At 38.5% G+C, this 27,660-nt stretch overlaps 1 protein-coding gene across 1 annotated transcript in view; it reads left to right on the top strand.

The window, feature by feature from the left end:
• Positions 1–10,150, top strand: part of RAP2A (RAP2A, member of RAS oncogene family) — a 35,611-nt gene extending 25,461 nt beyond the window's left edge. Inside the window, exon 2 of the mRNA XM_041731295.1 lies at positions 6,317–10,150. Coding sequence (XP_041587229.1) covers positions 6,317–6,554 — 238 coding nt within the window. The 3' untranslated portion in view covers positions 6,555–10,150. The remainder of the gene's footprint in view (positions 1–6,316) is intronic.
• Positions 10,151–27,660: the final 17,510 nt, after the last annotated feature.

Here is a 27,660-nt window from a genome sequence, read left to right as displayed (position 1 = left end):
TTATCATTATGTATTATGGTTGACCCTTGACCAGCACAGATTTGAACTGTGCGGGTCCACTTATATGCAGTTATTTTTCAATAAATACAGTATAGTAAATGTAAATGTATTTTCTTTTTAATGAGTTTCATAACATTTTCTTTTTCTAGTTTACTATAAGAATTCAGTATATAATATATATAACATACAATGTATGTGTTAAGCAACTGCTTATGTTATTGGTAAGGCTTCCAGTCAACAGTAAGGCTACTAGCAGTTGTTTTTGAGGAGTCAAAAGTTATATGCAGTCATTTGCCGTCTTCCCACATTGTTCAGGGTCAGCTGACCTTATTTAATCTGACCAAGGAGAGGGAAAGAAAACCTACTTTCATTTTGGAGAAAAGAAAAGATTTCTATATTCAAAACAGTAAAAGAAATAGAACCTATGAGAAGGGCCGAGATGTTACAAATGACAGCTCATGAGTTGGGGATAAAGTTTTTAACATTGACTTTTTAATGCTAATGTTTAACAGAACTGACAGAAAGGACAGAACGGGTTGTTTGAAATATGAGTTCTGAATCACTAATAATGTTCAGATAGAACCATTTGGTAAGGTTGTCATGGAAGTGATTGGAGCATCGAATGGTTTGACATTTTGCCTTGAGACTCTCTTGGTAGATGAGATTTTTAACACGGGTAGAAGGTTGAATAAGGGCACCTATAAAAATCTTTCTGATGTTCATTCCTAAACTCAGAATTGTATTTCAACCTGCTTGTGAAAAAGTGGCTAGGAAGAGAGCAGCATGATGAAATTCACATGAGGCATGACCTTCTTTTAATATGCTACCATACAACATCCTCGAAAGGGAGTTAAAGGAGCTGACAGGAATGGTTTCTGTCTACAACTTATCACTGGTAAAGAAATGAAGGGAAGAAGGAACTGATTCTGAACTTGCCACAATAGAAAACCATGAACTATATAAATACAGTATTATTTGGGATCATGAAACCAATTAGGCCTTTGATTTCTAAACCCTGCTGAACCTCACAATTAGTCTTCAGAGCTTACACATACAGTACATATTTTTCCATAGGCTCTTTGGGGGTCCTGATCCCACGGATTCAGATTCAGTAGCTCTGGAGTAGGGCCTGGGGATCAGTATTTTTTAATTCTTAAGTTATATTGGTGATTGGCCAAGTTTAGACACAACCATAAATAAAATACACATATACACATATCAGGGCAGTTACCAAAAAAAAGGGAGAAAACAAAGACCATTGGAAATATCAAATGTGTTGAACTGTTCACAAAGCTGCCTCACTGAGAAGCCTGTCAACAATCTACAGCAAAGTGATACTCCAGTCTATATTTTTGATGTTCCATTCAGTGCATTGAACAGAGCTGCTTAAAAGAACTAACTTACCAATATGTTATATAATCATGCTCGTGGATGCAATAAACAACGTGAAAATGCATGTTGATAAAACGTGTGTGTCTGCAGACTCTAAACAAAAAGTTGTTTGATCTGCATCACCATAACCCTGGTCATGCTCTTAAAGGAAACGTCAAGGAAGATACGCTAAAGTGGAGGAGAAACCAGCTGACTTGATGTTTAAGACGTAGACAGGGTGGTATCCTGCTCGTGATCAGGTTCACAGTAATACATACACTGAACGGCTTTGGAATTCATCTTCAATTTCACTCCCAAATTATGTTAGTTAGACAAGGGGGAGTAGGAGGCAACTTGTAACACTATTAACGAATCTAGAACATGAAATGAGAGGAATTGCCATCCGCTGCTCTGCAAGTGCCTGGTCTTCCTAGATAGTGTAACTGACCCTGTTATAAGTGGCACATTTGTCTTCCAAGGCCACTCTGCCACCCAGACTTGCAAGTTCTGTTTAGCTGCCAGTGAGCTAGTTCCCTGCACTACGAGGCTTCAGGCCACAGGAGTTGTGGGAGGTTCTACAGACAGAACCCGCAGGCCATGTGCAGGCCCTGAACCACCCCAGATGCTCCCCTGGTTTTCACATTGTCTCCGGCATGTCCTTCTGGAATGCTCTTTCCCAGGCACTCACCCAGCAAACTCCCCTTACTCTCCTTCTTGCTCACATGCCACCTTCCCAATGAGGCCCACCCTCATCATCTAACTTAAAATTGCACCTTGTGCCCCCAGTCCCTGCCCGGATCCACATTTTCCTTTCTGCGGGACACTTAACACCTTTCAGTAATTATTTGCTTTGTGTCAGATGTCTGTCTCTGCTAGATTGTCATCACTTTGAGAGCAAAGATCTTTGTTTTGTCCGTTGATGTGTCTTAAGTGCCTAGAATAGCATCTGGCACATAGTAGGCTCTTACTCAAAGAGTTATATGTTAAGTGTATGTATAAATGTATATATGATGCATTGATCATTTATCGTTAGTTATTTATGCTGTGCAGGCAGCTTTCATCAGAGCCTTCCATGTTCCCTTGGCTAAAACCATCCCGCAGCCGAGGTCCTGAGCCCCCACACACTGGCAGGGACCGCTCCCCTGGTAGAGTTGGAAGTCTCTACTGCTTGGTGTCTTGTCCCCACGAGATCTGAGGCAACTTCCCCTACATTTTGGCTTTTGTTCTCCTGTATACTTTCACACCCCTTGTAAAGATCAGCCTGTTGGGGTTGTGCTTAGAACAGTACTAAAGCTCTCAGCAATCACTCGGTAAATGATTATGTATTGATTATCAGTGGTGGCCCACTGCGTTCTGATTTTTAGTTTAAGAGCACCTTAGGAATTCTCTAGTCCAGCTCCTCTTATAGTTCAAGAACCTGGAGAACCAAGAGATTAAGTTTATTTTCCAAATTCACCAAACGAGCTGGAAGCAGTTCTGGAACTGGAGTCCGGGTCTGGAGTCATGTGTCTGTTTTTTAGTACACTGTTTTGCTACAGCAAGGGAGGAAGGTTTCCCCATGCCCTCCTCTCCTCTGTCAACACAAGGCACCTCTTCTTTCCTTTTGCTTTCTCACCCACCTTTTTCCTTAAAGAGGATTTGGTTTCTCCAAATCTTACCCCTACATCTGGGACCCATTTTGTCATCCCAACCCAAAGCCTGGAGCTTGCTTCCCCACAGATACCCATATTTGGAGAAGGCTTTCCTGCTTTGCTTGTTGCCTGCTAACCTCATGCTCATGCTTGGCAGGGGGGAGGAGAAAGGGGGAAACCTGGTTGGTGGCAGGTGGCTGCGCATTCCTTAACTTAGGGTCAGTCTATTCTGCCTGCCTGTCCAGGAGCTCCTCACCTCCATCAGCTTCTCTTGTGTCTGGCACTTGGAGATGCAGCAGTCTCCCAGCAGTGGGCAGGAGGGGAAAGAAGTACTGCCCTGCATTTATGTAGTATTTGGATGCTTCTAGGTGATCTCTTCAGCTTTACAGCAACCCATGTGTTAAGTGGGAACAGATACTCTTACTCCTTTTTTACTGACAAGGAAGTGAAATACAGGTGAATAGAGTAAATGCTTTGCTCGCAGCCTCAGTGGCAGGGCTGGAAGCTGAGCCTCCGAATCCTGGTTCAGAATCTTTTCCACTGTGTCATATTTTAATGTTAACAGAAAGAGCCAGAATTTCTCTCTGTCTGCTCTTCTGAAACGTACCTAATACCTTTTTTCCTGAAGACCTTACTCAGTCTTTGAAAGTCTTCTGAGGATATCAGTCAATTTCTCTACGAATTTTAGCATGTTGATCTTAGCAAAGATCACTGACAATTCAAACAATGATGTAATGGGCAGGTTCTCTGATACTAACTAAATTGTCATCTTCATTTGACAATTCTTAAATGCTATCACATAAGGACCTATGTTTGCAGGGTTGTGGTTGCCCTTTTGAGAATCTGTTGGTAACATTTATTCGGATTCTTGATTCAAACAGTGTATCGTACAGAATATAATGATTTAATATTTTTACAAGTTTTGAAAATCCACATATTTGTAGTTTTTAATTAGAAGTGTAAGAAATCTTTCTTTACATAGGAAGCATACTGTATTTAAACTAAAAATATTCTCTAAAATGTTTATTTCTTAGCTAATAATAGAAAATGATGTCTAATCACTTTCCTTTTTGTTAAGTCTTGTAAACAGAGATTGAAATTAATTTTAACCTAATTAAATCTAACCAATACATTTACTCAATTATATTAATGTTTATGTTACCTCAGGCCAAACCAAGTGTTCTGAAACACACTGTGGCATATATACTCTCATAAGAAAAATGAAATGCAGTTATATCTTTGCAAGTAAAATAAGGTAGTGACATTGTCCTGATATGACTGGCAGTGTTAGCTCCTGCCAAGCTTCTCTGCACCGCAGGTCAAAAGGGCTTGTATGCAAAGCAGCTGATACACCGTGGCTGTAATGCAGCTTCATCTTGCTGCCATTTGTCATTTGAGAGGCCACGGGGCACATGTAATTGTTGGTAGGTAAGAATCCTAGAAGATGGGGAAAACTCTTGTGTCATATGTCCAGAGCTCTCAGTATGGTGAGGCCAGAAAGCAGAAGGCACGAGTGGTATACCATAAGTTCATAAAAGTCATTGATAGAAATCAGAGTTGTCCAAGTCCGTTTCCTGCAGAGTAACAGTTCTAGATTTACCTTTGATACTGCTATCTCCCCCACATTTTTAAATTTTTATGTTTCAGATTGCTAAGTGGCACACCACCTGGAGCATGCCCTCTTGTTGAAACCATTCTCAGTTTGATCTAGTGCCAGTGAAAAAAGTGAGACTCTGTTGGAAATATAATTTACTCTACAAATTAGAATGAGAGGAAAGACCCGTTTTAACAGAATGATAAAATTGTGGAAGTATTCTCACGAATGTTAACCACCCACCCTTAGTTTCCTGAATGATAAAAACTCTGTCTCGCCCCAGTGAAGTCTTGACCCACATGACTGTTTTCTCTTAAGAGATTAGCTGTGTCCAGTCACATTTGTTGTTGCTGTGTGCAACTTTGCGGTTTACTTCTTTGATAAATTAAAGATGCATTTTGCTTAGGGGACAGCACACACACACGCACGCGCGCGCGCGTGTTGATTTATACTATAAAATCATGAGAAGCTTTTAAAATGATGTTTAAAGTAAACCTAATAGCCTTATGAAAATATATTAGCAACATTTCATTGAACAAACATAAATGAAAATAGTAAATAAACATGCAGAGTAGCACCATGTGTTTTTACAAGGTAAGAAAGCATTGTAAAGAGAATCATCTGTAGGTACCAAAATGATGTAGGGCCTTTTTTCTTTCTTCCTTTCATACCTTTTGTTATCCTTATTGGTTGAGGCTTTTCCAAATGCCATAACTCACAGACACCTTATGTTAGTCTATCTGGCTGTATAACAGAAATACCATAGACCGTGTGGCTTAAATAACTGGAGTTCATTTCTCTCAGTTCTGGAGGCTGGATGTCCCAGATGAAGCCTCAGGCAGATTCCATGTCTGGTGAGGGCCTGCTTCCTTAGTTCATAGACTCATCTTTATGCTGTGTCTTCACACAGTGGTAGAGGAAAGGGAGTATTCACCTATCTCTCTTATATATCAAGGGGCACCAGTCCCCTTCATAACCTAGTCACCTCCCAAAGTCCCAACCTCTTAAAATCCCAGTGGGGCTTAGGTTTCAACATATAGCATAGAGGACAGGGGCACAAACCTTCATTCTATGACATACCTATTCTGATTAGGAAGGAAAAGAAGAGACAACATCAATAAAGCTAATGATTGAAATGTTTAATCCTTGTCAGGCTGAAAAGAACCATGATCATCTTTCAACTGGCTAATCTAGACAGTTTTATAAAGGGATAGAATGTAATTGTTTTATTTGATAGTTTCCATCCTATTGATTTTACTTTTTTCTTGGGAACTATTTGAACATGACCAGTGTGTGTATTTGTGGAACAGAGTAAAATGCTGACAATTATAAACTATTTACTCAGTAGAGCTATTACCTCATCAACTGAAATTTGAGTAAGCATCTCCTAGAATGAAAAAAAGTTTAAATTAATCCACCTCACAGGATTTATTCTGAGATTCTGAGAATAATTTTCCAAATATATCTGGAAAGGTAAATTGATTTTAAAAGATGTATAATTGATGAATTAACCTCATTTCAGAAAAACCATTTATGATTCACTGTAGGAGCAGCTCCTAAATGCCCTCAGGTAGATGTCAAGGCAAGTGGAGCAAATAATTTTTCATGCAACTAAGGAGAATATTTTTAGCAGAAAAGAAGGAAAGAAAGGAAATACGTTTTAGCCGTCGAACTTTGCACTCACTTCTACAATTCACATGTTGCGTTTACTCCCTTGTAGGTATGAGAAAGTGCCAGTCATCTTGGTTGGGAACAAAGTGGACCTGGAAAGTGAGAGAGAAGTGTCATCCAATGAAGGCAGAGCCCTTGCGGAAGAGTGGGGCTGCCCCTTTATGGAGACTTCTGCTAAGAGCAAAACGATGGTGGATGAACTCTTTGCAGAAATCGTGAGGCAGATGAACTATGCTGCACAGCCTGATAAGGATGACCCGTGCTGTTCTGCATGTAACATACAATAGCATTCACACATGGCTGTCCTGGACGGGACTTGCCCAGTACCATAGGCGACACACACCTCGTCCGCCCGACCACAGAGCTTGCAGGACGTGTGCTGTGAATCTACAGTGAGATAGCAGCCCTCATTCAGCATTGAGCAGTGATTGTCAGTCGATATCTCTGAGTAACGTTTGGGTTCAGCAACCACAGTCTTCACTATGGTCCTCAGCCTCCTGTATGCACCTGCAACTTTAAGGCATAGCCAATCGATCTACAGGGTGATCTCCTTTTGAAAGCTTATGATGGCATTGTCACAGAGTTGACAGAAGCAACTATTGTATAAATTAAAATAATCACGAGAAAACAGAAGAATCCCTATGACCACTTGCAGTTAAAATATTTTGTCTTCTTTAAAAAAAAAATAAGTAAAGGAGAAATATTTTCCTATGAGAGTACTGAATTTCAGGACTTGAGATAGTGCTTCTAACCAATGTATTCCATCAAGTAGGATAATAACAGCTGACCTGCCAACAGCATTACAGGGAGAGAATCTTTCCTGAGCTGACGTATCCCTGTTTCTCGAAATTGATGCCTAATTGTAGATGTTATCCTAATTTGTGACGCAGAACTAACTCGTGCATCAATCCTTGATAGAGCAGAAGTCAGAACAGGTTGTATAAGAATACAATCTGGCTTTAGAATGTGTGAAATCACCTGCTTTGCCATAGAAGATGGAAGCTCTCACAAGGGTTTGATCCGCATTAAAACCCCAAACCCACCCTCTGTTAACAAACCAGGGATGGTCTTAATTACTTTACTGAACAAGAAGGAAGCAACTGTAATGGGAAGATTGCCTAGCCTTACTCACAAGAAGCGTTCTGATAGATTAGTTAACTATAGTACCATCGTGTAAGGAAAATGAAGCCATGTTGCATCCACATGTTCCCATTTGCAGAAACCTCACAGGACAGTACAAGTATCTTGCATTTTTACGTTTGTTAAAGCAGCAAATTCCTTCTTGCCTTTAAGGGCTATGGTTGTGGTGTGATTCTTGGCTAACCTGCTTTCAAAATCCAGTTTGCTATAGCAGAGCTTTATTGCAGGCATCTAAAAATTGAATAACCATGTGAAATAATTTGGGCTTAAAAGTAGAACATAAATTATAGAGTGGAAGGCAAGGAACAAAAAAACCCTTTTATCTTTAATTTTCCTGGGGAATTATATAAAGATTTTCTTACAACAATTTTGCCCTGATTACTGAAGTGGCAAATAAAGCTAGAGCGAATATTTTGTTTTGGAAAGGTGCTCAAGCTCTGACGTTTTTGGTTTCCATAGCCGTGAAGTATTTATTATTTGCATGACTAATGGCACAGGAAAAACCTATTCATAAGTTTTACAATCAAGTGTAGAAGGGTTTTCAGCAAACTTCAGAGTTATAAGTGCTGAAGAGAGTATCTTGAGCTAATCCTCTGAAGATAAATTTGGCCTTCAGAACTCAGTATCACTAAGCCTGCGATCTGCGTACTTGCCCCACACTTTGTTGGTTTCACACACTTGTGCAAGTAACCTCTGGTCTTATGTGTGTACCTGAGAGAAGAGTGTGTGTGTTTGTGTGTGCATGTGTGTTTATTGTTCCTAAGAATTTGGCACAAGTCAGAGATAATTGCCTATACTGAGAATCCGTACTGCGGAATATAGTGTATCAAAAGCCTTTTTTTTCTTTTAAATTATTTGCGTGGTTTTTTTACACATTATTTGAAATCATTGCTAGCCCCCAAGTGTTTAGTGAACTGGCATTGAGCTGAGAGGATAGCAAAAAAGATGGACAGTACCCTTCACAAGATGAGAAAACAGGTATGTGGGTACCACCAGGCCGGGATTATCAAAAATCTTTGAATTGTGAATATTTGCATCCTTCAATATAGTTTTTTGTTTGTTTTTTATAACCCCCAATTGTGAAGCACCTTGTTTACAGGACAGAAAGTTCTAACCAATTTCCTTGAAACCAGTTCCTGTCTGTAACAGTTGATTTGACTCAAAACATTTAGAGAAATCAGAGATTCAAGAAGTATGATTTTATCTACAGAAATAGAAATCTGTCAGTGAAGCGGTTGAGATTTGAAGCCTCTAACTTCTCAGAATGAGTTTTTTTTTAGATTTCCGTATTTAACAGCAATTTATGACAACTAAGATGACATATTAAAAACATCTGTAAAGACTACAGTTTTACATTATGGATCGCTATGCAGACAAGAAAAAGAAGTTAAATAATACGAAAGGTATGGCGAAAACGTAAGGCGGAAAAAGATTATCTACAAATTCAGATTTTCGTTTGAAGTGTTTGTGTCAGACAAGTAGGTGGGCTTTTACTGTACAGATGTTAATAAGAACCAATTTGGCTGCTTGATCAGTGTTTCCACACAGCCCTTCATGTTTAGGTGACAAAGCATCAAAGATACCCAGAAACATGGGAACCCTCTCGTGCTTTTACTGTTGGTGTTTCATCGGTATGAATATAACTCAGTTTGAATGAATGTGTTTGTTGAGATGTTAATAACAAGCTGAAGAACAGGAGGATTAAATGTGTTGGCACACGAAGTCACAGTGGCTACAGAGAAAAGTCGGTGACCTTGCGTCGCGATGGATTTTATGCCCTGATCAGACTAGCAACTAGATAAGTGAAAGTTTTCTAACATGCCTTAAAAAATGTTATGGTTTGATCCAAAGACCCACTTTTTCTTTAGCTGTTTGTTTTCATTTTGTCTCGTTTAACTTTAAGCAAAGGCAGTGTTTTTTAAAAATTATTTTTCTCTTCTGTTGCAGCAGCTTTGGGGTGGGGGGGTGGGCGGGGTGGTTCTTTTTTAAGCTGTGATAGTGATGGTAACTGACGCCTTTCATTCTGTTCGATTTACACCAAACAAGCCAGCATCTGATCAAAAGCATTACCTAAAATCTTCCTTAAACTATTGAAAGGTGCTTTGATGATTTTCTCCTTTGGTTTGTAGAATTAGAACTGAGCTTTTGACAAAGCGCTTAGAGTTGCCATCACTTTTCTGTGGTCAAACTACTGATACTTGCTTTTCTTTATAAGGAAATATTGTCTAAGGATGTCTGCTGTTTGTTTTCAGAAGTTTTCCAGTGGGAATGCTGTCTGCGTTATGTCTGAATGTGCAAGTGCGTATTTTGTTTGTTGCTGTTGGTTTTTGTTGTTTTGTTTTGTTAGATGTTCCTCTCACTAGCCTTGTGTTCGCACTGGTAAGCTTTACTTGTCTCCTTTGCCAATCAAATGTTAAAGACTATGGGGGTCTTTTTTTTTTTTAATTAACGTGTCATTGTGCATCTATTAAATCTTGATCAGGGTTTCAAGAATGACTGCAGTGGGTTTTGGAAACAGACTTATCATTATTGATTTGGGGTTTCCCAGAGATATAGTTCACAGTTAATTGTTGAGCTCTAATACAACTGACCATTTAAAATTGAACAACAGTTTATTGTTTTGTAACAATGTCAGTTGTTAAACCTTGACATTTCGATTAAAACATGAATTGTAGTTATAACTCAATGCAAATTCAACAGTTGTATTTGGAGTTAAATTATTTTAACAAATAAATTTATTTAATGAAACTTCCTGTGGATTTGTTTGGTTCGGTTTGGTTTTGTACATGTTTGTGAGGGAAATGTGTTCAATATGTAGGAAAACAACTAAAACTTGCCGTGGAATGAATTTAATACTCATGATAGAAAAATATTCAAGCTGAATTAAATTGAGAATGCATCGTATAAAAAGGGAGGTTATTAGATCATGTTCATACCCCTTAAAAATAACACAAGAAAGACTTTAAAATCAGTAATTATAAATATAAACTTATCTCCATAAATAGTATTTTATGTTTTTTAATTTGAAGTCTCAGTGCCAATGTGAACAGAATTGTTCTAGATAATTAACATTAATTAGCAGTTGCTCTGTGGTCCTGCTAGTATCACTAAAAATGTATCCGTGTCCTTCTGTTGATGGGTCAGGGCTGTCTTTTTGTTTAGGTCTTGTGGATTTTAAGGTACCAGAAGCTGGAGGTTGCTGCTCTGGAGGGCTGGAGGGCCTGCCTGTTCTATATGGGGCCCTGTGAATGTTGACAGATGCTGTTAATTATGTACAGCCTTCAGCTGCTCCGATAAGGAGCCCATTCATTCCCTAAGCCAATTTAAACTATGCCTTTTGGTTATGTTGCCTTCAAACTCTGTTGAAATCCTCTGGCAACATTCCATCAGTTTAGAGGCTTCATTGTTATAGAATATAAGAATAATTTGAATGAATATAACAGAGGCACTGTAGATAGAATCTCAAATATTTAAAGGAAAATGTGCCTATACTTTAGCATAATAAATAAATATCTGCTGGTTAGCTTCATCATCTCATTTGAAGCATTTGTTGAAGTATTTAAACCTATTGAATTCTGATTTTTTTTTAAGATTTTATTTATTTATTCATGAGAGACACAGAGAGGCAGAGACACAGGCAGAGGGAGAAGCAGGCTCCATGCAGGAAACATGATGTGGGACTCGATCCCAGGACTCCAGGATCATGCCCTGGGCCGAAGGCAGGCGCCAAACCGCTGAGCCACCCAAGGATACCCTGAATTCTCATTTCAATTGGGAGAATATCTTTATGGCAGAAAAGCAGTATTTTGAGCAAGTACTTTGAAGCAGGTTGCACTGTTTGATTGTTAGAAGTCCATGAATGGAAATATGCGTAGCTGGAGGAATAAAGGGCCACCCAGTTTGGAACCCATCTGCCCCCCAGGACCTGTGAAGCACAGAAAATGGTCACAAACTCCCTAAAAAAGCTAACAACGTGTTTGTTAATTTTCAAAATATATGTTAACATAGAAATACTAATAGAACAGGGGTGCCTGGGTAGATCAGTTGACTAAGTATTCAACTCTTACTTTCAGCTCAGCCATGATCTGAAGGTTGTGAGACTGAGCCCCAAGTCAGACTCCGTGGTGGGTGTGGAGCCTGCGTAAGATTCTCTCTCTCCATCTCTGGCCCTCCACCCATCCACCCCTGTGTGCACCGCATGCTCGCTCTCTCTCTCTCTCAAAAAAAAAAAAAAAATATATATATATATATAATAATAAAACATAGTGACACTCCATTCGTTAAATAGATAACTGGTTTCACATTTTTTAAATATTAGTTTTTTCCTGCTTTTGATTTCTTTTTTCTTTGAGGTTTTTGAAAGATTTGCTGCTCTAACAGGTAAGGTGATGTGTTATTTCTTTTGATACTTCCTTACAACAGTAGTCCTCATGTTACCTTCTACAGATTCCTCCAAGGCTTATTAGCGAAGAAAAAGGTAGAAGACTATGTGCTTGACAGATTAAACACAAAGACCTATTTAGTACACACGAATTGAGAAAAAAGAAACCGAAGGAATGATTACTTGATTTGGTTTATGGGAACTTTTTTTACAAAGTCTTTCCATTTCAAAGACTTAGTGGTATGAAAGACTCCATTGTTTTATCATAGGATTACAAGTTTACATTGACAGCATTTAGGGTATGGTTTACATTTTTATCTTTAAAAATCAGATATTAATAAATACAAAGAAGAAAGGGAGAAACCACCCACTTTCCAAATCTCCAAAACAACCACATTGACATTTGGTGTAAATGTCTTTCTATGCATATGTACATATGCAGACACACACAGGCAGAGAAATAAATAATTCCATTATATTGAGAAACTGGCTCTAAGTACCAGAAAAAAGAATCACCCAAGGCTACACTAATAAAGTGGCAGAGTTGAGGTGCAGACCCAAGTTCTAACTTTCCATCCATTCTTTTCCCCCACAGTTAATTCTTTCTCTTGAGTGGTGTTCACCCATTGCTGGCTCACTCAGCTGTTACTCATCAAGGGTGACTCTTACATCAGGCCTGGTGCTGCAATCCATAGACAGGATATGCATACAATCTCTGATATCAAAGACATCCTAATTATCTTACTCCATTCAACCTGCTGTAACAAAATATCATAAACTGGATAACTAGTACAACTAAAATTTATTCCTCACAGTTCTGGTGGCTGGCGGATCCAAGATCAAGACTGGCAGGTTTGGTGTATGGCAAGGGCCCACTTCCAGCTGACTGGTGACTTCTCACTGTGTCCTCACATGGCAGAAGGGAGAAGGAAGCTCTCTGAGCTGTCTTTTGTAAGGGCACCAATCCCATTCCTGGGGGCACCACTGTCACACCCCAATCCCCTCCAGAAGACCTCACCTCTGATACCATCTCCTGTGGGATTAGCTTTCAACAGATGAATTTGCAGGGACACAAACATTCAGTCTATAGTCCCGGTCTTGTCTTCTTGCCTTTCCCTTTACATCAAGGCACATACACATTAGCTCCCTGGAAAGAAATGTTATTATTTCCCTTCTTTTACATACCAGAAATCCAGTAACCCTGGCCAAGCCAAAGTCCTGGGCACAGCCCACAAGCTATAGCTGGGTCTGTTCTTCCCAAGGCCAGTGTGACCAGCCTGAATTATTCCATCATGGGAACTTTGAGGAGGCTGTGTGATGGATGGAGGTAGATGACAATAGAGCAGGGCTCCAGGGCTCTGCTGCTACACAGTGTGTCTACTTCCTAAGGAAGCATGCAGGCTAACAATAGGATCTGTGAGAGGCTGGCTCCTGAACCGTGGGCATTGGGGGTGCTGTGCTAGTCTGGGGATACCAGCAAAGCTGACAAGGGCAGAGGGAACTCTATTTCAGGTACCACATTGAAAAATGCTGACTCATCAGTGTCCTTGACCTTGGCCCCTATCAGGAAATGATGAGTTAGGGGTGTCATTGAGGGAACATTATCCAAAATATCCTGGAATCCCTGAATCCTATCCTTGATCCTCACCCTGTCATCCCTGAGGGAGGTACAAGTCCGTGTGAAACCACCCTCACACAATGACACACACACAAATGCACACACATGTGCATGCACACACATACACCCTAAAACACCAGGAGGAGGGAATGACAATTACTTGCCGGAGCTTTCCTTTTAAACCTGCAGTGCAGAACTCTGGTACACTGCCTGGACCCCAACACACTCGGATCTGCTATAGGAGCCTAGGAGAGGCTGACCAAAGGCCTCTGTCTACATCAGTCTTGAAGCCTAAATCCAAATCCTGAATCTTGCCTCTGTGATGCAATGGCGATAACACCTCTGCTAACAAGAAAAACTGAAGGAAGAAAAGTGAATTTGGTCCAGCACCTAGCACGATGCTGCCCTGGGCCATCCTCCCCAGGGCCTGACTGACTGGGGGCAGGGGAGGCAGCTCACAGAAGGAGGACACTCCAGGCGGGGAGCTACCTCCAGACTCATTTCACTTTACTCAGGAGTAAAGGGAAGAGGAGGGAGGATCTGGCCTTTATCCTGGAGGTGCCATCTGGGCAGCCTGCTACAGGGCCAAAGGGGGCTTAATCTGACTGTCCTCCCAACAGCCATCTTCCTTTTGGAAGTAGAACACAGATGGAAATTTAGGGGGCAGCTTTTTCTCCACCAGTCCCCAATGACACCTTTTTTGAAAGTTAAGTTTGAATATGTTTTCCCTCAATTTGTTTCATTTGTTTCATTTACTACCTTTCAGTTATTTACCCACTCTGTGTCAGTTACCTATTGCTGTGTAACAAATGACCCCAAAACTTAGTGGCTTAAAACAACAAACATTTATTATCTCACAGTTTCTGTGGGGCAGGAGTCTAGACGTGGCTCTGGTCACTCACAAGGCTGCAGTCAAGCTGTGGACTGGGCGTTCAGTCACCTGAAGGCATCACTCAAGGTAGATCAATTGCTAAGATCCTTCAGTGGCTATTGACAGGATTCAGCTTCTCTAGAGCTGTTACAATAGGCCTGCCCTTCCTCACTGGCTGTCAGGCAGAGGCTGCCTATGTGGGCCTGGCCATAGGGAAGCTCACAACATGGCAGCTCGCTTCATCCTAGCCAGCAAGTGAAAGCAAGAGAGGAATATGAGCAAAACAGAATCACAGTCTTGTATGTTTGTCTCAGAAGATACACCTCACCCTATTTGCTTATTTAAAAGCAAGACACTTGTGTTCATCCCACACTCAAAAGAAAGACATCACACAACAGTCTCAGGATGATTAATTTTATGTGTCACCATGACTAGGCCATAGGGTGCCCAGATATTTGGTCAAACATTATTCTGGGTGTTTCTGTGAGGGCATCCATGGATGAGATTAACATTTAAATTGGTCAATTGAGTACAGTAAGATTGCCCTCCTTAATGGAGGTGGGCTTCTTCCAATCCACTGAAGACTTGAATCATACAAAAAGGCTGACCTTCCTCCAGATAAAAGTGAATTCTTCCTGCCTAACCACCTTTGAACTATAATATTGGCTTTTTCCTGCATTCAGACTCAAACTGAATGAAACATTGGCTCTTCCTAACCCTTGAGTCTGCCAGTCTTCAGACTGGAATCATACCATTTGCTCTCTTGGTTCTCAGGCCTTCAGATTCAGACTGGCACTGCATTATTGGCTCTGCAGGGTCTCCAGCTTGCTGACTCAACTGCAGGTCTTCAGACTTGCCAGCCTCCCTCATCTCATGAGCCAATACATGTAATAAATTTCTCTGTATAAGTAGAAGATAGATACATCATACATACATCCTATTGGTCTGTTCCTTTGGAGAACTATGACTGACACAGGTATGAATATCAGGAGACAAGGATCATTGGATGCCACCTTGAAAGGCCACCTACCACATATTATTATGAATTTTATTCCAAAATATCACCCTATTTAGAGGATTATAATCCACAATCTAAGTGTTTCAGTGTATACTCTTTTCTTCCCCATTTATCTTGATTTCAATTCCTCTCCTACCATCATACCATACCACTATATCTAGAAAAAAAGCCCAGTACACCACAGACATATAAGAAGTCCTTATCAACTATAATGCTCATTAGAAGGGCAAGAACTAATTGTGTTTAAGTATTGAATATTACATAGGCATAAGTTAAATTTCGTTTACCCAATTAAAGTAAACTAATTTCCCAAATAGCCATTTGGAATATTTCCCAATTTTATGCCCAAATCGATTCCCAAATACATTTCCCAAATGTCCCATACCAGTACAGTTTTCAAAGGAAATTCTGCTATTTGCAGTGAGTGGTTGGGAGGGTTGAGTTTTAACCTGATACTTCTTTAGCCTCTCTTAGTCAATGCTGATCAGATAAATTAATAAAATTAATTTTAAGAATTGTAAATATCTGAAGCCCTTTTTTTTCTTTGTAAAGTTGGTTCATAGTTTTCAGGAACAAAGCAGGTTAAGTCTCTGGTGACAGATGATTTACTACTGTCAATTCATTGCATTTACCTGGTTGCAGATTAACTGATTGGTTTATGGACTATCCTAACAGCCCCATGAAATGAGATTATTTTCCTCCCTACAGAAATTTTCTCTCAGAGAGCCTTGGTAATTAATAACAGCTGATAAGATCTGGTGGTAAATATCTGAATGGGAAGAGCCCTTTGATTAAGTTAGGAGCATGAGACCTGGAGGGTCCTTCTCTTTCCCCAATAGACCACAAGCTCCAGAGTGTGTTTTTTCTGCTGCAGAGGTGCTAGTCAATGCACTAATCAGGACTACTTCATTACCAAGTCCATCCCACCCCCACTATTCCCAGGAGATGACAATATCACAGTTTACCATAGGACCTTAACCAAACCAGTCTACAAAACAGTTTCTGCAATGGGCTAATAAAGAATTTACTGAAGTTTGAGATTTGTTTGTTTGTTTGTTTGTTAACTGATTCATAACATGCCTACAGTAAAATGCCCCAAACTTGTGTGCATACCTCAATGGACTTTTAGGTATGTAACCATCAACTGCATGAAGATATAAGACACTTCTATCACTCCAAAGGGCTCCTTCATGTTCCTCTCAGTCAGTGCTACAGCCCAGAGGTAACTACTGTTCTGACTTCTTTCACCTTAGGCTATTTTTTGTCTTCTTGAACTTCATATAATTAAATCACACAGTGTGTACTCTTTTGTGTCTAGATTCTTTTGTTCAGCATTATGTCTTTGAAATTCAGTCCTGCTGTTCATATATCGGCAGTTTGTTCTTTTTTACCATTGTATAATGTTCTTGTTTATGAGCATACTTTATTAATACAATCTGCAGTTAATGGGCATTTGGGGTTCTCCTAGTGTGGGTCTGTTATGAATAAAGTTGCTTGAACAGGGACACCTGGGTAGCTCAGTGGTTGAGAATTAGCCTTTGGCTCAGATCCTGATCCTGGGGTCCCGGGACTGAGTCCCACATCTGGCTTTCCATGGGAAGCCTGCTTTTTTTTCTGTGTCTATGTCTCTGCTTCTCTGTGACTCTCATGAATGAGTAAATGAAATCTTAAAAAAAAAAAAAAAGTTGTTTTGAACATTCTTATATGTAACTCCTAGTGGACAGGCACAATGCTTATTTTTCCCCAGGTAACTATCTAAGGGTGGAATTCCTAGATCCTAGGTATGCTTGTTGTTTGGCTTTGGTAGACAGTTTTCTCAAGTGGTTGTACCAATTTACACTGGGACACAGGTTCTGTGACAGAGTTTAGTGTGCCAAATTTTTATTACAGAGTGCCATTGGGATCTCCCACTTCTGTGGGAGAAAGTAATAAGATTGGACAGAAGGAGAAGCTGAACTTCCATGTAGGGCTAACAACAACCTGGGAGAGGGGCAGGGAATTAGAATGGCCCCTCAGAATTGTCCCAAGTTGGGTCAAGTTGGCTAATCCTTTATGCCCTCCATCCACCCAGTCACTGTGACGTTGGACAAGATGCCGCCTACGAGGTCTGTGAAGGACTGGAGGTGGAGGCCATCCACACTGTCAGCAGCTGAGGCAACAATCGCCTTATTGAAAGGGGAATCCAGGCGGTGCCTCACAGCATCTACCAACTCTACACACCCACTCGCATACCTAGTGCTGTCAGTGTTTTTCATTTGACTCATTCTAGTGGGTGTGCAGTGGTATGTCATTGTGGTTTTTACTTTGCTTTTCTTGAAGGCTGATAATATTCCTATGCTTATTAGCCATTGGTTATCCTTTTTTTTGTGTGAAGTACCTGTTCAGGTCTTTTGCCCATTGTTTAAATGTAATGTTGTATATTTGTAGTTCTTTATATTTTCTGGATATGTATTTGTTGATATACCATCCTCATGCAAAGCTTGCCTTTTCACACTCTGGTTGGAGTCTCTTGATAGAAGTCTTTAATTTGAACAAAGTCAATGTACCAATCTTTTCTTTTATATTTCTTTTATATTCTTCTAAAGAAATCTTTCTTTACTTCAGGATTGTTCTTGACCTCTGTTTCCTCAGTGGTATGCTGAGTTGACCTGATGCATAGAATCATTTTAGAAGAATTCGTTTTCTTTTTTAATAAGTAGTCTCCATGCCTAGTGAAGAACCCAGTGTGGGGCTTGAACTCAGAACCCTGAGATCAAGTCCAGAGCTGAGATCAAGCATCCGATGCCTAGCAGACTGAGTCACCGAGGTGCCTCTAGAATAATTACTTTAAGCATACAGGGTTTGTTGAACAAATAAAGATGGAGTTATCATCATTAATTAGTCTTTGTTTTATATTATTGATGAAATATTAAAATATTTAATTGGCAGGTTTGGCACTTGGCCAGTGTATCCTCAAATGTATTTTACCAAATCTGTATTATTAAGTCTGTGTTAAATAGGAAAAAGGATTTCATGATCAAGTTTAAGAAACACCCAATTAAACAAAATTAAGCAAGTTTTCTACTATAGAACCCCTTGGCATCTTCAATATTCTAATGTACATTATATAGCTTCAAGAAAGATGTTAGATTCATTCTGTCTCTAAATTATTTGACCAGAAAATGCTTTTTTTCTCAGAACATTTCACAAGACTAGTGTTTCACAGGTCACTAGTTTAGTAAATATATCTAAGACAAGGGATATGATATCCAACAAAAACTGAGGTAAAAAAAACAAACAAACCTGAATCCAGGAATCCATAATAATATATTAAAGTGTCACTAAAAATAAAGCCATTCTTTTTTTTTAAGATTTTATTTTTCATGAGAGGCACAGAGAGAGAGACAGAGACATAGGCAAAGGTTGAAGCAAGCTCCTTATGGAAAGCCTGATGTGGGACTCGATCCCAGGACTCCAGAACCATGCCCTGAGCCAAAAGCAGATGCTCAACCACTGAGCCAACCCAGATGCTTCTTTGAAAGGAGGATATTAGTTAATAAATAACAGAAAGACTGATAAAATCAAGAAGTCATCATTTTGCAATTTTTCACATAAAAGTAGAATCAGGCAAGCATCAACTATGAATGCTAAGACCATTGGGTAAAAATGTTACAGGGAAATGGAATTTTTATGTGGTGTCAATTGTATCATTTCACAAAGTACTTCTTAACTGTTAAGGGAAAGAGTTAGCCTTATAGTAGAAATATCTGGCTGACACCAACTGAACCAAGTGATCAAACTTAGCACCACCCACAGTGGGATGAATCCCATCATGGGTCCCTGCTGTGACACAATGGGAAGCATCCCATGTCACCTGTGTGGTGTTCTTGCCACACACGTCCTAAACCTAATCATGGGAAAGCAATCAGACAAATCCACAATGTGAGACATTCCACAAGAATAGGTTTAGATGCTTCAAAACATTTGTCTCAAAAGACAAAAATAGTAGAGTGAGGATGGGGTGCTGTTCTACATTTAAGGAGATTATAGAGGCATTTTTTAAGAGGAAAAGAATGGAAACAATGCCTCAGCCTTTTCCCTACTTCTTCGTCCTTCACAGGTACAATGTGCTTCCGTTAGCAAAAATTTATTGCATATAGAAAGTCTCAAGAAAAAAAAAAGGAATAATAAGCTCCACCTCCAAAGGAATGCACTAAAATCATGTGTGGGTATATATAGAAAAAGCCAGCCTTTCCTCTGATCTGGAAATTCAGAGGCCTCCTTCCACTGTAGATTGCACTCCACCCCTTTCCTGCTAAAAATCACTGAGTTAATTCAGAGCTTTTTCCTTTAACATAAGTGATGCTCATAATGCTTACTGCTCAAATTGTCCAACTTTCACCACTTTTATGGTGACCAATACAAAATAAATATGGCCCAGGGTACTGCTGTCTGGTGGTAAAAGAGAGAGCAAATAAATAATTATGGAGTTTACCCTGTGAACCCAATGAAAGATTTAAGATAGACATCAATTGTCCCCTCAAACCAACTTAAAGTTTCATTATCCTTCCTCCCCCGTTCCAAGTGCCCCAGTTCCTTCCTTCCTTTTCTCTCTCCTTCCTTTTGTCTCATTGCCACCAGTATCTTCCATGGACCTGTGCAGCTGGATTTACCCCACATCCTAAATCCAGACAATTGCTACTTAATTCATTAACAGTATTTCCTTTTGAGAACCATTTTGACCTGGTGGTTGCTCTGGTTGTTTCTTTTCATAATAAATTAGTTCACTTTAGCAATTCCAGGCATTTTCATTCACCACTCAGGAACATGTGATTTACAACTAAATCAAAACAAACTCAAAATTTTCTGCACTTTCTTCATTCACTCATACAACTAGTATTTCACTGTATAATTTTTTAAGTGACATAGTTTTTCTTGTTGCAAATATCATCTGCCACAACACCAATTTCTCATAATTAACTTTATTTTTTTTTCATCATTAACTTTAAACCAGAATCAGTAATTAATGTTTGTCCTGATGTCTGTGGGGAGAGCTTCCCAAAGCTGCCAAGGCCAGGGCCTGGGGAAGGTGGGAATGGTGGAAAGACCCCCCCCCCCCCACCCACATGCAAGATTGCCTGGGATGCTGGACCCTGGCTTGGGAAACAGGACAGATGCTCCCTGGGACTAAAGGGAGGGTCTGTGGAGGGTAAGGCCTGGTAGGGGTCCTCAAAAATGAAATGTGATACTAAGAAGTGGGGAAACCCTAAAATAGTGGCCAGCCTTCTCATCACTACTTGAAAGAATTCCAGAGCAGCCAAAGAATACATCTTTTCTTCCTGTCTTATTGTATCTGCAGAATTCTTAATGCTCCTCCAGGATGACTGTGTCTTCTTTACTTTCTTCCTACAATGACTTATCATTCTCTGTCCTGAACAAACACTGTCTGACATTTCCGCACATCAGTGGCTTAGAAAAATATAATTAAAGGTAAAATGTGCTAGAGCCGAACAATATAGGTACCCTAGTCACCCACTTTTAATTACATTTGGATGGATCCTCTGTTGCCATGGAAACTCTCTCGGTAAATTTTGGAGGCAGGGATCTGCTCCAAGTTTCACAGTTCTGGATCTTAAAGAAATGTCTTGTTCTATTTAGAAGTTTAGAAGCTATGCTGCCACTTTTCACTGGGATAACATGCAAACTTAGCCCATATAGTTGCTCAAAACAGTTCATAGAAAAGACATGGCTTGTTTTTCATTGTTACAAATTCTTTCTATATGGAACTATTTTCTTTACTGTGTATAGGCTGGTTGATCATTAAACTTCTATGTCCAATATGGCAGCCATTAGCCACATCCCTAGGTAACTATTTAAATTTATTTAATTAAAACTAGATAAAGTACAATTCTTTAAAATACAAGTAGAACTACTTGAATTTCAATTCACATTGCCATATTTTAAGTCCTCAATAGTCATAGGTAGTCAATGGCTATGTATTAGGCTGTGTAGATAGAGCCCATTTCCATCATAGCAGAAAGTTCTATTCAAGGACCCTACATTGCAGTAACAATCTTTTGTGTCAGACCTATTCAATTTTCTTTGCTTAGAAAAAGTAAGAGTCTAAGAACACCCATGCTAGTTTCATGTGCTTGTAATCTGTGTAGTCATAAAGGGACTTGTACTTAAGGACTCCATGTTTGGTTTAATGATTTGTTGCCACAATCTTGCAATTCTTAATACTTTTGAATGAGGGACTTGGCACTTACCCACTAGATTTCTCAAATATATAGCCAGTCCTGTATGTATGAGATGGAGCTTGGATATTGAATTGTTTCCCTTCCCTGGAGATTGGTTCATTTTCAGCCTCCACTCCTATAGTCCTTAGAGAGTGATGGGAACCAGTTAGCCCATGAGCTAAAACTCAGGTGTCTACAAACCTTTAGGGCATCTCATCAGAGACCCTAATCAGAGATTCAACTTTTTAAAAGATTTTATTTTTAAATTATCCCTATACCCAGTGTGGGGCTTGAACTCATAACCCCAAGGTCAAGAGCTGCATGCTCCATGGACTGAACCAGCCAGGCACCTGAAGAATTCACCTTTAAATATATTTCTTCACAGGAATGCTAGAAGTGGAAAGCTGTGTCTTAGCACCACCACCATTAAGAGAATGTTGAGTTCTCTTTTGAACAGGTGTTTTCTGATGTGGATTCTGAGTTGCCCACAGTAGAATTCCCTTCCTTTCAACAGGCTTGCCAATACTCCTGTTGAAGCTTGAGCCTGGTTACTTTCACTCCTCAGCCATTCATTCATCTATTCTCACAATCATTCATTCAACAAATATGAAGTATCTATTATATACAATACACTTACAGATCTGAATAAAAAATTATATGACATGAGCCCACTCTTGCCATCTGGTAAATTATGTGTAATTAACCCAACAGTAACAGCAGATATGGGATGACAGTAAAATCAAATGCAGCCTGAGTATCATCCAGGATTTATTAGCTGCTTTTCATGTTTCCATGGTCACATTAAAACAAAAACAGTAAAAACAGGATGAATGTAGCAACAATCTGACTGATTCATGTACTGTGTTATGAAGTTTTCTTCCAGACAAAATCTTGGTTGGATTTTTTTTCTCAAATATATTTCTTACCAGAAAAAGAAAAAAATAGCACAGGTAATAATAGTGTTAGTAATAATACAGTAAATACCAAAGTCATTTTTCATTTGCTTCTGGAATTTACTATATGACATGCTTTTCTGAAAACTTTGATTCCTAATTATGCTTGACTTAAACTAACATTGCATTGGTGTTGCATTCCGTGACCTTATATGATCCAAGCATGTACCAAATGGCAGAGGGAAGACAGTATGTAATTAAACTGGCAAAACAAAAATTTGCAAAGGCAGGGACACTCATACTGAAAACTGTCACTTTAAGAAGTATTCTCTCCTTCAATATCTTGGAGGCTTGCAAGAATTCAGATATTTTTTAAAAAGATTTTGTTTATTTATTCATGAGAGACACAGAGAGAGGCAGAGACATAGTCAGAGGGGGAAGCAGGCTCCCTGCGGGGAGCCCAGTGTGGAAACTCAATCCTAGGACCCTGGGATCACGACCTGAACCAACAACTACTGAGCCACCCAGATGCCCCACCTTGCAAGAATGTATACCACATAAGTTGACTAAGAAAGAAGAGCAAAGGGAATATAAAGTAAAAAAAAAAATTAGAAAAAAACCAAGGGTACAGTTATTATTCACAATGCATGCTGATGGTCCTAAATTTCTAAAAGCTGAGCCGTTCATACTGAGTTCCCTGGAAGCCAAAGTCAAGAGGAAAACAAAACTAAAGGATTCAAAATGTTCTTGAGTTAAAAGCTAACCAACTCTGGAGATTTGTTCCAGATATTTCTGTGGATCCTCATACAGGACACACTGTATGATGCAGCAAAGGATACCATCAACTACATAGTGGGGACTATTCTTTGTTAGTCTTGTGATCCCTGCCACTTATTTATTCTTTCCAATGCTTAATGTTTATACAATAATTTTCTGGATTTTCAGCAAAAGGGCAGGTCTTGAAATAATCCTACTTAAAGTATTCCAGAAAGATGAGGGTTTTTGTTACTCTCAGGAACAGTGATATTACCAATTGATGGCAAGTGAACTTTTTATGAGATGCATGAAGATAGGACCCTTGTGAGGTGCTTCAGAATTTAGAGCTCGTATTATTTTACAGAAGATTCTCCTCAGATCTCTCATTACAGGTAGAATGAAGTACACTGAAAGTGTAGGAATAGAAGAAACAGACGGAGAGGCAACAACACGGAAGAGAGAGTAGAGAACTGTCCGGAGAAATTAGCCTCATTGGATTCAGAATCCTACACCATGACACGGAGGATGTCCTGTGAGAAGATGCTAGACATTCAACAGAGGCAGAGCTGGCATCCATGGGCACTCTAGGCATGGCATCAGAGCAGTGTTTGAGAGTTCTAAGTCCATATGGACTGTGTGTGTGTGTTTTCTTTTATTTCTTTATTATTTAGACATAATTGACATTATATGTTTCATACATTTTTGTAAAAGACATAATTTTAGAGCAGTTTTAGGTTCACAGAAAAAATAAGCAGAAGTATAGAGAGCTCCCATATACTCCCTGCTCTCGACGCATGCACCATCTCCCACATTATCAACATCCCACACCAGAGTAGTACATTTGTTACAATCAATGAACCTATGTTAACACATCATTATCATCCAGAGTCCATTAGTTTACAATAGAACTCACCCATGATGTTGTACATTCTATGGGTTTTGACAAATGTGTAATGACATATATCCACCACTATAAGCCTATATTTTTTAAATTGAGTTATAATTGGCATATCATGTTCTATTAGTCTCAGGTGTATAACATAAGGATTCGATATTTGCATATATTGCAAAGGGATCGCCACAATAACTAGTCAACATTTATCACCATACATAGCTACAAAATTTTTTTCTTATGGTGAGAACTTTCAAAATTGAATCTCCATAACATTCAAATATGTAATATGGTATTGTTAACTGCAGTCAAATGCTGTATATTACATACTGGACTTATTTATTTTATAACTGAGTGTTTGTATGTTTTAGCCACCTTCACTCATTTCATCCACCTCCCCAGCCCGCCTCTGTCTGCCAACCAAAAATCTATTCTCTGCATTTATTTGCTGTTTTAAAGACTCCACATATAAGTGATATCATATGGTATTTGTCTTTCTCTGACTTATCTCACTTAGCATAATTCTCTCAAGGTCCATCCATGTTGTCTCGAATGGCAAGATGTCATTCTTTTTATGGCTGAATAATATTCCATTACATACATAATATTCCATTATATATATAGGTATATATAATGAAATAATATTACATATTATATATGTTATAAACACACACATATACATACATCACATTTTCTTTATCCATTACCCATTAATAGACAAGCCTATATGTTTTTATCTTCAGAAAATCACAGTTCCTTATAGTCCTGTAGCTAGACTTGACCATGATGTCAGTTAGAGCTCAGAGTAGGAAAACAGCCAGCACCAAGTCCTCTTGTTGTACAGCAGAAATCAGTGAGTTCCAGGGCACTGGAGTGAGATAGATGGTGGACTTTCAGTTCAGGAGTTTTTTCCTGATTAACTCCAAGTTTGACTTTCTCTAGTCTGGGTCTGGAAAGCTATACATTCTAGTGGGAGTTGGAAATAGCATGTATAATGAAAAATAATGGAGTGTGGGATAAATTTAATTACGAAAAGCCAATTATAATTTTACCTCAGAAGACTAAGATGCTTAGGGAAGTGAATTGAATTTTAAAGTTAATTAGGCAATAATATATTGCACCATTTCTTGAAAATCTTTATAAAATTTATGTGTTCAATTTCAGAGTTACAATAGCAGCAAGTTTTTAGGTCAATATACCTGTCTGCGGTTCCCCATTAAACTAGCCATGAAAATACTAAAACCCAAAAACTGTTGAAATGCTAAAGTCAAATAAATAAATTAACTAAATAAAAAATTTTTTAAAATAAAGGTGCTAAAGTCAAGGTGGGATTTCTACTAACTGCAATGTCCCTATATTTTACCATAGTTTCACACACACACACACACACACACACACACACACACACACACACACATCCACATTAACTTGAAGGCAAAGTATAGAAATAATTCCATGATGGTAAAGGAAGAAAGAGAGAGAGAGAGATGTTTCTTATCATTACTGTATCATCAATATTTAACATGGTTCTAGAAGTTTTATCACTGAATCAAGAAAGAGTTAGATAAGAACTAGAAATTAGAAAGGGTTCCTGGGTGGCTCTGGTAGTCAAGCCTCTGATTCTTGATTTCAGCTCGGGTCATGATTTCAGATCTCAGAGTCATTAGATTAAGCCCAATGTCAGTTCTGCAATCAGCTCAGAGGCTGCTTAAAATTCTCTCTCTCTCTGCCCCTACCCCCCTAAAATAAATAAATTTTTAAAATCCTTTAAAAAAGAAAGAAAGAAAAAAAAGAAATAGAAACTAGGAGAAAAAAATACCACAGGTACATAATTGTCTATTTGGAAACCTTAGAAAATTAATTAGAAAACTATGATAACTATAATAAAAAGGAACACAAATATACACAATTCAACATTAACTCGTTATTGGAAAAAAAAGCAAACCAAAGCAATGCAACATCAGTCAAAATGCCAGTTTTGAGGGAATTGATAAGATGATTACATAGTTCATCTGGAAAATAAATGGAAAGAAATCAGAACCTCTTAATAATGTAGAGAAATGTTGAGGGGCAACGAATCATGGGTGCCTGATCTTAAAGTGATTGATGAAAAATAAATAAATAAAATATCACATGTTTTGGACTCAGACCTGGCTGAAGCTATACCAATTACTAGCTGGGTTATCTTGGGCAAGTGGCTAAACTTTTCTGAGATAATGTTTTTTCATCTAGAAAATTATTATTTTATATATAAAATATATATAAAAACAAAGGGTGGTTAGAATTAAGAGATTATTTTATCTCTTAGCACAACAGCTTCCACATTTACACTGTTATTACATTAGACAACAGAACCTTCAGGAAAACATGTTCCATGAACTAAAAGAGAATCACTTTTTAAACCTGTTAAAGCAAATAATTTGCAATGAAGCCACGCTGTGAATCTTTATAGGCTTCGATGATACCCATTGCCAGTATTGGTGAAGTAGATCCTAGAGTGAAAAATGGTCCAAAATTACCGGAAAGTAATTTTAAAATACCTATCAGGAACCTCAAAAATGTTTCTGCCTTTGACTCGATAATTCTATTTCCAGGAATCTAACCTAGAAAAAAAGATAGACGGGGGTAAATATATTAATTGATGTGTTATATATAACAACTCAAATATTCAAAAAAGAAACTATTAAGTAAATATACCAATGTGAAGATTCTTAGGCTATCTCTATTCTTGCAAATAAAGAATTATAAATGGCATGATAAAATAATCACAGCAGAATAAAGAATATATATACTGTAAAATCTCAACTTTTTAAGTTAAAATCATGTAGATTCCTGTATCTACTTATGACAGAAAGAAATTATAACAGTATCTCTGGTTTGTTGAATTTGTTTTTGTATGTTTTCTAAATATTCTACAATAGGTATTTACTTATTAATAACAGAAAATATATGTTATTTGAAGTAACATCTCTGAGAACAATTAGACTTCTATAAATCAAGAAATCTAAACATTCTTTAAATGAAATGAAATAGATAAGACTACTTTCCTGTGTTAGTATTATTTAATTAGTTTTATTAATGCTTTGGCATTGATTTCAATTATTTAGAAGCCTTGGGGTTATCTCCAAAAATATTAGTCATTGTAAAATATTTGTAATATTAGAGAATAGAATGTTAGGCCTATTATGATTCAGGGGAATGACAGACTATTTATTCCCTGGAATTGTATATATACATGTTTATGTTTTAACTGTTATTAATAAAGTTACCAACCACTCTTGTAATTTTTCTCTCTCTCTTAAAAAAGAAATTCAATTAAAAAAATAATTGCGAGTCACAGTTATCTGAATTCTTGTTAATGAAAATTCTATCAAATGAAAATTAGAGAGTACCTGTATATAATAATTTCCTATACTATTGAGGCATCGAGCATGGCCCTCGAGACACGTCAGATCTTGGTGCAAATTCCAATTAACTCCCTTGCTAACTATAGATCTTGACTTTGTCCACATTATTTCACCTCTACCAACCTTGGTTATCTCAACTGAACAATGGGGACAATTGTTAAGTGTTGTTTTGAGTAATTCCTGGCATACCTGTGGCTAG

Source organism: Vulpes lagopus, chromosome 16, assembly GCF_018345385.1.
Source record: "Vulpes lagopus strain Blue_001 chromosome 16, ASM1834538v1, whole genome shotgun sequence".
NCBI classification, from domain to species: domain Eukaryota; kingdom Metazoa; phylum Chordata; class Mammalia; order Carnivora; family Canidae; genus Vulpes; species Vulpes lagopus.
The sequence above is the reverse complement of the archived record's forward strand: the minus strand, read 5'-3'. Positions and strand labels throughout refer to the sequence as shown.